Raw genomic sequence first — 16,100 nt, 5'->3', positions numbered from 1 at the left:
TGTTCTTAGGTAGTGCGGTATCTAGTTGAAGCGCAGAGGAGATCAATCCTTAATCTAAGTGTTACAATGAGTCAGTGCCATAAATAACATAAAATATTTTAATATTTTAATTACACAAAACAAAAGCTATTCACAGTTTGATAGCTTGGTTAACCCAAATTATAATTACTTCAAAAACTTAATGAGGAACAAAACATAATATTCTCTTTGTTTTCACTAAACAATAAATATAGATAATGAAGGTTGTAATTTAACAGGCGACCGCAGTCAACAGAACATTGTTGTGTGTGACAGTAAGACGTATTGTGGCTGATGCTTCAAAGAACTCTTTGTGTTAATCTTAATATGGAAATATACTAACAAGAACACTTATAAGCGTTATTTACTTAAGTCAGTTTATAGAGTTAAGTAGATAATGAAATTCAAACAGTTTCAGCGGTGGGGTCGATGTCCTCAATGTTTTGCGACAAAGTGTGACACCAAGAGAACAGTAGTTTCATATGAAATATTTTGTTAGTTGTTCAGTAACGGCCGTTCCCAATATACTATCTACAGATAAAGATATATGACTACCTTCTACTGTCAGTAATTAGCTGTCAATAATCTGAAGCTGTCAATATTCAATAATAGAAGCGGCCAATATACCCGATAAGTCATTCTTATCGACTTATATTGGGACGCGAGAATTGCAATTTATACGTCGTCCCATTGACAGACAGCGTGTACGGATAAGGTGAGTTACCGTCGATAAGTTTATTGGTACAGAAAAGTCAACGATAGTTACGATTTTTATCTCAAACTAAGAGATAGACTGAATATTGGGAACGGCCATTAGAGTCTCATATAACTGTCAGCGCCCCTTATACACTGTTGGGTCCTATCTATACATATAAATAAAATTGGAGTGTCTGTTTGTAATATTGAAATAACTATATATAGGGTACATACACCAAAAAATTTTTTTTGCAGGTTTTGTCCGTCTGTCTGTCTGTTTGTTCTGGCTAATCTCTGAAATGGCAGGACCTATTTTGACGGGACTATTATTGGCAGGTAGTTGATGTAATAAGAAGTAACTTAGTCTATGTTTATTTTAAAAAAAAACTTTTATTACTCTTAAAACAAATTATATGGCAAAACAACGTTTGCCGAGTCAGCCTTGTATTAAATAAAATATTAGATATACATATTATTATTTTCATATGTCTTCGCCATCGCACTCAACAATCTAATTATATAAATAATATGTATTACTTGTGAGATATGGTGTGTTTTCAATAAAAAAAAAATCGAGTTGGACTCGCCCATTAAGAGTTCTGTAGCAGCAAATAACATGATATAAAAGTTATATAGAAATGAAAATGATATCAAATTATTTAAATGGAAAAGGCAAAAAATCTTTGCTCAAAATCATACAGAGCAACTGAGCTCTAATCATTTATACGTATTATAAAAGTACTTACTAGGTCTCGTTCAAACCAATTACATCACATATTATTTTTATTTTTATCATTCTCTTATTTTAAAACTTACAGGGGGGACTCATTTTACCACTTTGGAAGTGTCTCTCTCTCTAGTTCTAAACTGAATAGTAGTTTAGAAAAATTAATATTAGAAATATAAAACCTATCCATAGATACATATGGGTTTGATGAAAAAATTTTTTTTTTTTTCTATTTTTGTGTGAAAATGTTAATGTGGTTCACAGAATACATTTACTTACCGAGTTTCAACAGTATATATAGTTCTTATAGTTTTGGAAGAAACAGGCTGTGACATACACGGACAGACAGACAGATGATGAATCTACAAGGGTTCCGTTTTTTGCGATTTGGCTACGCAACCCTAAAAAAGATACACTGTGTTTTCATGAGAATTCCAAGGTTATCTTTTTATTTAAGACATAAAATATTTTCAATATTGATATGGTCAATATAAGATATTGTCAGGTTAAAACTTAAGTCAGAAGGAAATAAATTGACTGACTTGGTATAACAAGAATCTCACAACTTGTTACAGTAGAAAAACGGTTGCGAGACTTGTTTTTTTTATAAGTTATGTTTTCCATGGTAGGTATATTGTATATTTGGTAGGTCTGAGAATAGGTAGTAATCTATTTTACTCCCTTTTTTTATTGCAACGTTTGCCGGGTCAGCTAGTATATTATATAATATTAATATATATAACATTAACACACTCTTACACAAATAATTTTGCCCCAAACTAGGCATAGCCTGCACTATGGGCACAAGACAACGGTAAATTTAATACAATACTTACTTAAACATACCTAAATATAAACATCTATCATTCACAAACAAACATCCATATTCATCATATAAATGATTGCACCTACCGGGATTCGAACCCGGGACCTCTAAGCTCAGTAGGCAGGATTACTAACCACTGGGCTGTAGAAGTAGGGGTTGCGTAAGTATGGGGTCGTATAAGTATATTATATAGAACATATAATTTAGTTTCATCGAGGATATTACAAAATTAAAAAAATATTTTTAAAGTCATGATACAATAAATTGTAAATACAAAGTTCATTAGAAATCAAGCAATAATATTATGATGGTACGACTTACGACACGGTCACAAATTGAGTGCAATTTGTTTGTGTTAAATGTACAATGGAGGGTTAAACGAGTGTCAGTGTGATTGATGAAACATTTCGTGGGTCTGGGGTTGGCTGGGGTTTCTTTGATGTAGAGTGCTGTGGTGACTGGGGCTTCGTATCCCTGCCGCCCGTAGTCGTAAACTCGTAAATCGTAATCAACAATCCAGTACGCGAGAAACGTGCGCTTAGACCGCACTACACAGACAGTCACCGTGACGAGCGAACGCTACTGCCGAATGACGGCCACAACGCACGTGAATGGCGCGAATTAAAGTGATTACGTGATCGTACACACAAGATATGTTCAAAGTAAATAATGGTGTGCTTAAAAATGTGATTCGTACATCGCTCCCGGCGACCACAACATGAAGCTGTTCAGGCGGAGGCTGTCGTTCAATGGAGACAAACAAAAACGTGTTTCCCGTGTAGACGATCCTTTTGAAAATGAGGTATCTTTAGTGAAGTTTAAATATGCATAACGTTAAGTTTATTGTTATTATTAACGTAATACTTCAAGCATACACTTGAAATTTACTGCGAATGGGTAATTCGATACTATAATTAATTATAGAACTCCTTGTACTACAGGCTGTAAAGGACGCGAAACGTCAGGATAACTTTAAAGTATCCTTAAAAAGTATTATATTAATAAAATGCGTGATAGTTGCGATAGTAAAGACGTGATCATATAGTTAATAGTTAAGAAAAGTATGTCATTTTGTCTCGAATAAACTGGATGTTTAAAAAAGAATATACCTATGTATACTTATAATATGCATAGTTTTGGAAACGTTAGGATGTATTTAAATGTTCAAAACAAACGTTGTTATAAATAATTTACCGGCAGCGCCACACTACTCGAATAATCGTGAAGTCAATTGGTAGCCAAGGTTATCTTATCATAGTTTGCACGCCAATATCACTCATACGTATCTACGAGGTATCACCAGTGGGAGGCTCCTTTGCACAGGATGCCGGCTAGATTATGGGTACCTATATCTGCCGTGAAGCAGTAATGTCTAAACAGAACAAGCGCCGTAGCTAGCGTATTTAGGCTTTTCAAGAATCTTGAGCGGCACTGCATTGTAATGGACAGGTTATATCAATTACTATCAGCTCGTTACCTGCTCGTCTGGTCCCGTATTATCATAAAAGTAAATCTACGAGGTACCAACCTCAGCCAACCTGCACACAATTTCAAAGCCGTATTCACAAATTCCTTGCCAAAATAAATTTTCACGAATAATTATAAAATACTTAAGAAGAACCATATTTCACAGCTCATAAACTTTGAGCGAAACTTGATAACATTGCCTAATTTAAAAGTATAATTCAACCCACCAGCGTTATAGATACAACTGTAACAATATTAGGTATTCGTGAGTTTCTTGTCATCATTTTATTATCCTTTATTTAATACTAGCTGATCCGGCAAACGTTGCTTTGCCATATCAATTATTTTTGGAGTTACACCTTTTCTTGGACATAGCAACATTACTTTATTTTTCTAAAATAAATTAATTTTCCTAAAATAAACGTAGCCTAAGTTACTCCTTATCTACCTGCTAATAAAAGTCCCGTCAAAATCGGTCCAGTCATTTCAGAGATTAGCCAGAACAAACAGAGAGACAGACAGACAAAAATTGCAAAAATTGTTATTTTGGTGTATATACATGTAGTAAAAAAACGGTTATTACAATATTACAAACAGACACTCCAATTTTATTTATAAATATAGATATTGTTTTTTTTTTAATGAAAATAAGGGACGAGTCGAGCAGGACGTTCAGCTGATGGTAATTTGAAACGCCCTGCCCATTACAATGCAGTGCCGCTCAGGATTCTTACGGAAAAACCCCAAAAATTCTGAGCGGCACTACAACTGCGCTCGTCACCTTGAGACATAAGATGTTAAGTCTCATTTGCCCAGTAATTTCACTAGCTACGGCGCCCTTCAGACCGAAACACAGTAATGCTTACACAGTACTGCTTCACGTCAGAAATAGCCGTTGTGGTACCCATAATCTAGCCGGCATCCTATGCAAAGGGGCCTCCCACTGGTAATAATAATAATTGTTACATACCGGTAGTGCTAATATAGAAACCGGGCTGAAGGCAAAAACTTGGAGAACGGTAAAAATTGTCGCGATAGTAGTAATAATATTAGTAGGTACAGTGCTAACAATTGTCCTTGGTGTATGTTTAATGTTTACTCAGGTTGCTCACTGTAATGTTTGCGAGTGTTATTACTTATTACGAGTATATAGTCTACTTTGACGATATGCGATACATTATCATTTATCAGCTCAATGTAATTGCGCTATTGTGAAGATAGCATCGTTATATAAAGTAACAGATACCAATATGTATTTATATTTTTAACCGTCTTGAAAAAGAAGGAGGTTATCAATACGATCGGTATTTTTTTACCGACTTCAAAAAAGGAGGAGGTTCTCAATTAGTCGGTATTTTTTTTTGTTACCTCAGATCTTTCGACTGGGTGAACCGATTTTGATAATTCTTTTTTTATTTGAAAGCTGGTGCTTCCCGAGTGGTCCCATTGTAATTTGGTCCAGATCTGACATTTGTCGGTGTCATCCGAGATAGGTTTGTTACTACATACATAGTTATAGGTGAGATGTGCTTGGTGCTTCCCGAGTGGTCCCATTGTAATTTGGTCCAGATCTGACATTTGTCGGTGTCATCCGAGATAGGTTTGTTACTACATACATAGTTATAGGTGAGATGTGCTTGAGTCGTGAGGAGGCGAGAGGCGAGAGCGGGTTGCAGCGTAAGGACACCGATTCCAAAAATAACAATAATCGTAACTAGAATAAGATTTATTAATTAGATTGTATAAAAATACGCAATTACTTTTATACTTTTTAGTGCACATTATATCTTTTGTTTTGGAATACCGCACGTAAAACCGATTTCTGGCGTGGCGACGCATGCCGTGGCGACGCGTCGCCTTGTCACAGTAATACCGTCCTCAGAGGCAACATCGAATATAACTATTACCGAAGTCACTGATTAAACGAATTAAGTAGTCACGATTTGAAATAACATCGTAAATTTTTGTATTTTATGAAAATAAATGTTTATTCAATAAATAGTCATCGTTATCTGGAAAAAAATCGTAATATTTTATTTTATCATTATGACATATTTAGTTCCTATCACAATATGTTCTTTTCTGCATATTACTTTTACAAAATAATGTCGATGTTTCACATCTGCCAGGCGTCCCGTGACGACTCACATTTTTTTTTTATGTATGTTATTATTACTTTGAGATTTATGATCTGATTTACGTAATTTTTCTTTAGTTCGATGCAGAATCGATGCTTTTTGGTCCCATAAAAATTTTACATAGTTTCGCCGGTAGTTTTCATTTTATAAACATTTTTTATGAAATTTTTTGTTTACCTCGATGATATAATTGTTTATAACCGACTTAAAATCTATCAATATGTAGCACATACAAATAATAGTATTTTATTGATATTAAAGGTAAAGGTCTATTAAATTAAATTTTTAGTTATTTGATACTTTTCAGTTTTGAAGTCGGTTTTTTTAAACGTAGTTTTTTTTATGTGATTAACGGGAACCAGCTACGAGTCAGCTCCGTCTATCTGTTTGCATGTTGTATCCCAAAAACCACAAGTGTAAGATAACTGTTGCCGCCATTGCAACAAAATAATATTAATAAAAGTAGTTTAAAAAAACTAAAATACACGCTTTGGTTGAAAAGATAATGGTTGAAATTTAAAATGAACATTCAATTCCTCGAAATCGTCGAGAGATGAAAAAAATATATAAATAAAATCTTTTTTTTTAATTGAATAATGGAATAATTTTATCAAATTAATGTATTGTCATCGGTCCTCGATAAATCTACGATGTTTGAACGAAATCCGGCCGATTAAAGTGCGCCAAAATCGCGCCCAAATGAGTTGGTTACAAACAAAAAAAACATACATACATACAGGTGAAGCTAATAGAAAGCGTGTAAAAACCAAAAGCCAAAATTGTTATAAAGAAAAGCGGCACTCCGGTTCGTCGATGATTTCGTAAACTGGAACGAAAATAACCATTAAAATGTCAATATATTCATACGAATAACTTTCTCGTAGAAATAATTAAAAACAAATTAAATGTAATGTAAAGTCGCATGTAAATTAGCGTACCTCTTTCGGAAGTAGGCGAAAGTTATAAACACCTTAAAAACAAATCACATCGCCATTTTCAGGGTTCCGTAGCCAAATGGCAAAAAACGGATATCCGTGTATGTCACATCCACATTTTTCCGAAACTATAGGAACTATGCTGTTTTAACTTGGTATTCTGTGAACCGCATTTAGATTTTTACACAAAAATAGAAAAGAAAAACCAATTTACTTTGGGAGGTTCACTTTGAATTGAAACTCAAAATTGTTTTTCCATCAAACACATACGTATGGGGTATCTATAGATAGGTCTTGAATAATGATATTTAGTTTTAAAATAGATTTTCTTTTAAATTGAATAGTTTGCGCGAGAAACTCTTCCAAAGTGGTAAAATGTGACCCTGTAACTTCTAAAATAAGGGAATGCTTATACTAAAAAAATTATATATCATATACATTACCATGCAAACTTCCACCGACAATTGGTTTGAACGAGATCAAGGAAGAATTTTTTTATACGTCATAAATCATTTATGTTACTCTCTGATGCAGAACTATTCATGGGCGTGTCCGACTCGCACTTGGCCGCTTTTTATGACATAACGTAAATTGTCGCACCAGAATTTTCACACGTTTAAATTTTGTTCGTTTGTCCATGTTAAACATATAAGGTTGCTAATGTTTTTACAACGACATCGTTCCTTAGTTTGCGTATGTAAAGTGAGCAGTTAGATCGCAGCTGACTTGAATCTTGATTGCAGTTTATATTCTCACACACGCGTAGGTGCGTACACAGTTTCACCAAAACATTGTCAGTAAAATATCTTAAGTAGTCACAGGAAGGTTTCTGTTACAATCACGGACTAGTAAAAAAAGAAGGACTCCGCGCCGTGATATTAGCAAGTGAAGCACCTTTATGCTAGTGTGTATGCGGTTACGGGGTATACCAGTTACACAATTTTTTCTCCCTTAAATAATCATATATCCACAAATACTTTTATATTATTGTTTTAACACTTTTTCACAACGCACGACGGCATTTTTAAAATATTTTATTGAGACGCAAACTGATCTGTGATAGATGATGACAATTCTCATAATGGCCGCTTATCGGCCTATAATAGTGTGTTTGCGTGGGGCTATGTATTTACACGTTATTCGGCTTGTTTTGGTGCTACACTGTTATGTAAGGTGACACGGAGTCCTTATTTTTTTACTAGTCCGTGGTTACAATAAATATTTACTATAATGTTTTTTCGAACCACAAGCAAGCAATATCAATTACATTAAAGTCCTCTTTGACTCCAATCTCCTACCGGGTGTTGTTGAATTTTTGTATTAAGTATAATTTTTTTGAAGTTATTCTTCTATAGGCGCGTTATAAAAAAATGATGAGAGTGAAATTTTAAGATGCGCGCGCATCACTGTAACTCAAAAGTTGGTTCCCAAAATTTTCTGACGTTTGCATCATTCGTTATTTTTTTTGGTTTCTTCGTCCATTATTCGGACAGGCAAAGGGTTGAAGCCCATACAGCCGTATTCATTATTTAATAATTAACTATCAAAGTCATCTTTGCAGGATTTTTACAAAATTGTTCTTTCTAAAAATGTAGAATAGCACGAGAAATAAATCATTTTAATGATTTTTGCTTCGTTAGGCCAAAGTGTAACTTCTTGGGTGCATACATAAGTATACACACACTTTTTTGAAGTGAAAACTTCGTTTGTTGTCGACAATCTTTTTTTTTAAATTACTACTTTTACTATTATACATTTTTCTGATATTTTTATGCGTCTTTAAAAATTAACAAAATATCTAAAAATAACTAAATTTTATCCCCGACAATAATGTTGCATGTTTTTGTATTTGCACAATAAACGAATTTCAATTTTCAACTAAAATCGTATCTAAGTGTTTGTGATGGCTGCGATAAGCAGTTTGTATAAATTTTGTAAATTAAAACAAAAACAACTAATTAGTCTATACTGTAATTGTTTAAATAATTATTCTATCATATTAACATAAAGGTTATTACACTTTTTCATTGAACGTTAGGAGAATATATTAAAAGTTATTTTTACCTAAATAAAATTTGAAAACAACATTTATGAACGCTGCGGGACACGAACCCGGGACCTCTTGCGTTCCGTGCGAGCGATCTTCCAACTGAGCCAACCGTTCGAGTGACATATCGTTGTACGTATCTACACGATCTACTTTACAGTTGATAACTTGCGCAACCCCAATATTTACATATTAGGAAATTGGCTTGTCGCTCTTGCTAATCTTAAAAAATTTGTAGTTTGGGTTCGAGTCCCGCATCGTTCTTATTTTTTTTTCAAATTTGTGTAATTAATCCCAGAAGCGAGGGTTATGTCACTTTGTTTATAAGTACTTCAAATAAAAGTAAATTCCCACAAGCCATTGAAGTCGAACTGAAGTGTATATTTGAAAGTGTGTGGATAACTTTATTAGTTCGTAAACTGGGTAATCTCACGGAGAGATGTCGAAAGTGGTAACGAAATGTTAAATACATACGCCCACTATTGTAAACATACCGGCTAACACGATCCGATGTGTTGCCTCGGTACAGTCAGCACCATATTGATGGCAACACTAGAATATAACAACGGCTTGATGTACTTTGTATCTTATCTCGATGATATACAATCGCATTTGGGAGTTCTATTTACGCAATTTATGCAACAATTTCAATAGATTACCAGATTTTGAAGACAATTTAAATGTTAAGTATTATCAACTTTTGTAGAGCGATGTCTGTACTTACGAGCAATGGATTATTCAATTCTAGTTGGTACTTGGTAACCTACTTAAGCATCTTTATTGACTTTGAAGGCTTCTTAGGATGTGATACTTGCTAGGTTGGTAGAGGAAACAACGTCTTTTTAAATAGTAGTGAGTAAGTACTATTCGTTGCAGTTTAAAGAAAGATATAGGGATCTAAGGATTTAATCCTTAGATGAACGAACGCTCCAACTAGATACCGCACTACCTAAGAACAATAGCTTTTGTATTACGACAACTATTAGATCCTTGCGTGGCATCTTGACACTCAATGGCATCTTTCAAATTTTGTAACATACGCTCCGTGCTATTTTACATTGAAATTAATAAAATACAAAATACTTACTGATGATATGTGATCCAGCATTTTACTACGCAACCCAGTATTTTAGTTTTAATTATTTGCAAAATTTAATAGAACATGTGGCACGTCAACTTCAGATATTGTTCGATACTGGCTCGAGTACGCCCACTTAGACGTACCATTAGTTGCCGCAATTTGCGACTACACCTACGGTTGTTGGAGCGTAGCGGAGACCAATCCTTAATCTAAGGTTAAATCTTAAATTTAATCAGAGTTTATGAAGGTAACCTTATGTAAAATATTTCCTGAGCCTCGATCGCTCATGACAGTGGCACGCTCGATTCTAATCCCAAAGGCCTAAACTTGAAGTCTAGGCCAGTCTCAATGTTAAGAGCTTATTAGACATTCAAAACAGCATTCCTTATCTCAGTTATGTTAATACAGATCAATAAATAAGATTACCTATTGTGATTTTAGTAATGTAGATATTATTATATTTAAGTTTTCTTGAGTTATACTTAAAAAAATATTGAAATCAAATTATATGAACGATGCCAGACTCGAACCCACGACCTCTCGCGTTCCGTGCTAGTGCTCTTCCAACTGAGCTAACCGTTCGAATGACATATACAAGATTAACAACATACGCGAGAGGTCGTGGGTTCGAGTCCCGCATCGTTCATGAAATTTTGTTTTCAAATTTTATTTGTGTATTAATCCTAGAAGTGAGGGGTATCACTTTAAAAACATAACAAATTGTTGATACATAAAAGACAAAATAATTTAAGAACTATATAATATATGTCAGATAAATAGAATGTAATTTATAGACAGAGCTATATTTTATAAGCACATACTAAGTAGCTGAAGCATGGTCGACACTCTTATAGTCGCATATCAATCACTATATTGTAATACACTGCACTTGAAGGTATATGGAAAACATAATAACAAATGAAGTTCTTAATATTTTACGTTGATAAGCCTGTGATAGAAACATAAATATTGTTTCTTATTGAATTCTGCTACTACTTTCTACTCTACTTCGAAAAGGGTTTAGCTAATGAGAAGAAGAAGCAAGAAACTCATTGTGTCAAGTTCCGGTCCTATGTATTATCAGGAGCGTGTATTGGTTTTCCAGCAAGGTAGGCACTATAGATCTAACTAGTCATAATTGCACTTTAGTCCGACAATACAACATAAGTTGTATGAAACGCTGCTTGCTTCGTATATGCAATCTGTAGACTACCTACCGTAGGTATTAAATTAACTTTAACACTAGTGCTATATTTATTTAGGTTCATAACGAGGTAGGCACTGCATAATTGTCAATATGATATGCACGCCCCTGTGTATTATATACGGGCGCCAAGCCGTCAAGAGACTTTGATTTTATTTGTTTGCAATTTCAAAGATCTTTCCAGTCTTATTTATTTTCTTAACTTTAATAACCCTATTACTCACACTCACTCTGTCACTGTACAACATGAGCTATCTACAACTACAATCGGTCAAGCTATTTCGGAGATTAGCCCAAACAGATAGATATAGTTCTCTTTTAAAAGTACAAGCTTATTTTTGAAATAAAAAAACAGACACTCTAATTTTTGAAACAATTATGAAAAAAAAAACAATGTTAATAAATTAAAAATAGCAAATTATTGACAAAATTTAATGACTGTTATTGAGTTCATCCGTATAATTCACAATTCGTTTGGCTAGCATACCCTGCCATCTCTGTTTCCGGCTCGGCACTACTTCGTCCACGCCACTCATAGAATTCTTAAATTTATGATACACAATTCTTAAATTTATGATACACTTTCATTAATAAACATCATACATTATTTTTATTTAATGTTAATTCCAAGTTATTTAATGTTAATTAATTTAGTGTTAATTCCGCGAATATTTGTCTTTAAACAATTCGACACGTGTTTCGCGTCTACACGAGGCATCCTCAGGACGTGTTGTCTCGCCAAAATCTGGCACGTGACTAAGTCTAAAACTCAAATCATTTGGATAATTATGGATTTCCGCAAAGTAACGCCTACTTCAATAAATTTTCTTATTATCTAAACTTGTTAACTTACAGTTTTACCCAAAGCGTCTACAAGCTAGTTCCAGAAATACAAATAAAATAACGAAGTTTTATATTGTTAGTGAGTATTATTTTCATAATAATATTATACATAATTTTCGAACAATTTAACAAGTAAACATTCGGTCACTATCCTATACCCGAATAATTGCATTATCTAAACAATTTGTTACTTTTTAAAGTGACAATCCTCACTTCTGGGATTAATTTCACAAATTAAATTCTTAAACGACACGGAACGCAAGAGGTCGCGGCTTCGAGCCCCGCATCGTTCATAAATGTTGTTTATAAATTTAAGTTGTGTAACACGGGCGAGTAAAAAAATAAGGACTCCATGTCACCTTACATAACAGTGAGACACCAAAACAAGCCGGTAAACGTGTAAATCTATAGCCCCACGTATACACTTACACTAATACAAGCCGATCGGCCGCCATTATGAGATTTGTCATCGTCTGTGACAGATCAGTTTTCGTCGCAATAAAATATTTTAAAAATGCCGTCGTGCGTTTTGAAAAAGTGTAAAAACAATAATATAAACGTATTTGTGGATATATGATTACTTACGGGAGAAATAACTGTGTAACTGATATACCCCGTAACCGCACACACACTAGCATAAAGGTGCTTCACTTGATAATATCACGGCGCGGAGTCCTTCTTTTTTTAACCGAGTTCAAAATGGAGGAGGTTATCAATTCGATCGGTATTTTTTTTATGTATATACACCGATTACTTTGAGTATTACGTACCGCACCGATTTACGGAATTCTTATTAGTTTTCATTTTATGAACATTTGTATGAAAATTTTCGTCTACCTCGATGACGTAATTGTTTTCTGTGTAATTTGGCGTTTTTACTAGTCCGTGTTGTGTAACTGCATTGCATTATCTTAACAACGAATAGATATGAGATTTTAAAGCATAAACTAGTATGAAATTCCAATCCTATGCTAAATGCAACTTGTTTAGGCAGGAAGTAAGTCTGTGTTCAAGACAGCATCTCAGCACTGTAGTTAAAGTGGTCAACAATTGAAAACGGTATTCATTATCACCGGAACACGGAATGAAAGCGGTTGTTGGTGATGAGTTTCGGCGAGCTCACGCCACTGGCCTCGGAAAATCTCTAATTGTATTTAATTACACACTGCCTTAAAACTAACTCAATTTGCGACGGTCTAACATGAAGACAAGAGTTGTTTTCACTGCGTTCATAAAAGAAAATTATACCATGTAATTGTCTGGTTTAGATTTTAAGTAGGTGTTACACGTTTTAAGTTGGATCTTGGTTATTTTTAATACACAAGTGGTAAAATACCTTAGTTATTTTATCTCTTTATGTTTTAAAATATAAATTTAAAGTTTTGAATAGGCTATATATACTATAAAGGGCCTTTTTGAATAAATTGAGTTTTTTTTTTAATACACAAATAAAATTTGATAATAAAATTTTATGAACGATGCGGTTCTCGAACCTACAACCTCTCGCGTTCCGTGCGAGTGCTCTCCCAACTAAGCCAACCGTTCGATTGACGTATCGTCATAAAATCTTGTATGCGTTGTTGATCTGCTTTGATCTGTAGACCTAGATAGTTCGAGAGGTCGTTGGTTCGGGTCCCGCATCGTTCATAAAATTTTGTCTTCAAATTTTATTTGTGTATTAATCCGAGAAGTGAGGGTTATCTCTTTAAAAACATAACAATTTGTTTTTTATCGTGAAGTCGTTGGTTTGAGTCCCGCAACATTCATAAAATTTTGTTTTCAAATTTTATTTTTTTATTAATCCGAGAAGTGAGGGTTATCACTTTAAAAACATAACAAGTTGTTTTTATCGTGAAGTCGTTGGTTCGAGTCCCGCATCATTCATAAAATTTTGGTTTCAAATTTTATTTTTGTAATAATCGGAGAAGTGAAGGTTATCTCTTTTAAAACATAACAAATTGTTTTTTATCGTGAAGTCGTTGGTTCGAGTCTCGCATCATTCATAAAATTTTGTTTTCAAATTTTATTTTTGTATTAATCCGAGAAGTGAAGGTTATCTCTTTAAAAACTAATATTACAATTACTAAAATATACTAAATATAATAACTAAAACAATATAATATTATCAGTTTACAAAATATATATATTAAACAAATCTTATAACTATATTTACAATACTATGACTACATAAAATGAAAACTATCATTACGTGGGTGCGTACCAAGAATACTGGCAGCATTACCGCGTTGGACAGCTAGGCTGATCCGTTGACCGAAATAGCTGCCAGCGCTTGGGTTTCCAGTAGCCTTATTAAGGCGTGAATATAGTATTTTGAACATTCTCCGCGCCTCTAGACCCCACGGGCCAATTAGTGTCTCGACACCAAACGTAGATGTATGACTCACTGAGACCAACATATTTGCGACGCTTGCTGTCTTCGGCAGTCGAAGCAGCAGCCCCAGCACCAACTGACGTAACTTGGACATGAGAAGGAGCCAGAGTGTCGACGCAAGTCGCGTCCCACACCAGCGCCCTTCCTCGTTCCCAAGCCACCAGCGTCATTCCATCAGGACGCTTGCCATCGCGGCGGGTAATACCATTTGGCTCTAAAACAGCTGGTTATTAAGAGCGGCAAATGCTCTGCAGATGACTTCAAAATGATTCTTCATATTATCATAACTGAATGTTGGTATAAATTGGAATGTCGAATAACCATTACATAACTAAAACTTTGCGATAAAACGTGAATATGAACTTGACTTTTGTATTCGGCTGTATTAGCTCAAGTTCAGTAAATTATACTGAACTGCTGTCAAATTACTATAAAACTAAATAAAAGATTATTCTAAGTTTACACTCAGCTAAGGTTTACGTAAGTAAAGTGTATGTACGCTCTATAGTTCTCAGCCTTTGTATGATTTTGTTTGTATGATATAAAGCACTTTCAAGTAAAGGTTGAATAGGAGGCACAAATATCCTTTATTATTAGCAAGTCCCCAAGTAAAATGGCGTACTAAGCTATATTGTATTTAACAATACGTCATATAAGGCATATTAACTACATGTATTGATAAAATAATATGAAATACTTAACAAAAATGTTGTTGCTCCAATAAGCTTCCAATTTATGAATTAATTACAAGTATTTGAATTGATATTATTACAGTTCTTATGCTCGTAAAAATAACTGCGTATAAATGCCGCTTAAGACGACCACAGGGACCCAAGTCCCAACCAACAATGCGTCTAAATAAAACGTACTACATTATATTATGTTCTAATATCGTATATTTATAAATTAAATTAAATACATTGTGTAATTTTAATTACGTAATTTAAAGTTATCACTTATTTTGGATTGATATAAGATTTTGATGTATTTAACTTTTGCAGTGACTCTTTGCCTTGAATTAAAGAAGCTGCTAGCTAAATCACTAACAACTTATAATGACTGCTCGATTGACAAAATCAGAGTTTACCACCAGTGGGAGGCTCCTTTGCACAGGAAGCCGACTAGATTATGGATACCACAACGGCGGCTGTTTCTGTTGTGAAGCAGTATTGTGAAAACATTACTGTGTTTCAGTCATAAGGGCGCCGTAGGTAGTGAAATTACTGGGCAATTGAGAATTAACATCTTATAACTCAAGGTGACGAGCGAAATTGTAGTGCTGCTCAGAATTGTTGGGTTTTTCAAGAATCTTGAGCGGGACTGCATTGGGATGGGTAGGGCGTATCAATTACCATCAGCTGCTTATCTCGTCCCTTATTTAAATAAAAAAATAAAACTAAAAATGACTTCTCTTCGTCTTTATCATTCTCACATTATCAATAAGATCTTCAATTCATTGAATTTCGTAGGGTGCTTTAAAATTCTTATGTTTATATAATATGCATATATATTAATAAACAATTGGTATTTTTATACTTTCCAATTCAAAGAAACACGCAGAATTAATAATTAATTTAATCATATGAATATCTAAATCACTTATTTGTGATTTTGGTAGTTTTTGACTTTCAATTAGTGATTTCTCTCCTATCACATCCTATTTTGAATAAAAATATTTGAATTTGTACTAGGGTGGGTCTGCCTCGTAGGTTCGAATAAGGTCTGA

General features: G+C 34.0%; 1 protein-coding gene across 5 annotated transcripts in view; it reads left to right on the top strand.

The window, feature by feature from the left end:
• The window catches only part of LOC126968890 (tensin), a 183,117-nt gene that overhangs the window by 72,852 nt on the left and 94,165 nt on the right, over positions 1-16,100 (top strand). The window contains exon 1 of one of the 5 annotated variants that reach the window (XM_050814030.1): positions 2,816-3,069. The exons of the other annotated variants lie outside the window; for them this stretch is intronic. Coding sequence (XP_050669987.1) covers positions 2,986-3,069 — 84 coding nt within the window. The 5' untranslated portion in view covers positions 2,816-2,985. Of the gene's footprint in view, positions 1-2,815; positions 3,070-16,100 lie in introns of those variants that run through there. 5 annotated transcript variants of the gene reach the window in all.

This window comes from Leptidea sinapis, chromosome 17 (assembly GCF_905404315.1).
Source record: "Leptidea sinapis chromosome 17, ilLepSina1.1, whole genome shotgun sequence".
Taxonomy (NCBI): domain Eukaryota; kingdom Metazoa; phylum Arthropoda; class Insecta; order Lepidoptera; family Pieridae; genus Leptidea; species Leptidea sinapis.
This window is presented reverse-complemented; position numbering and strand designations above follow the sequence as displayed.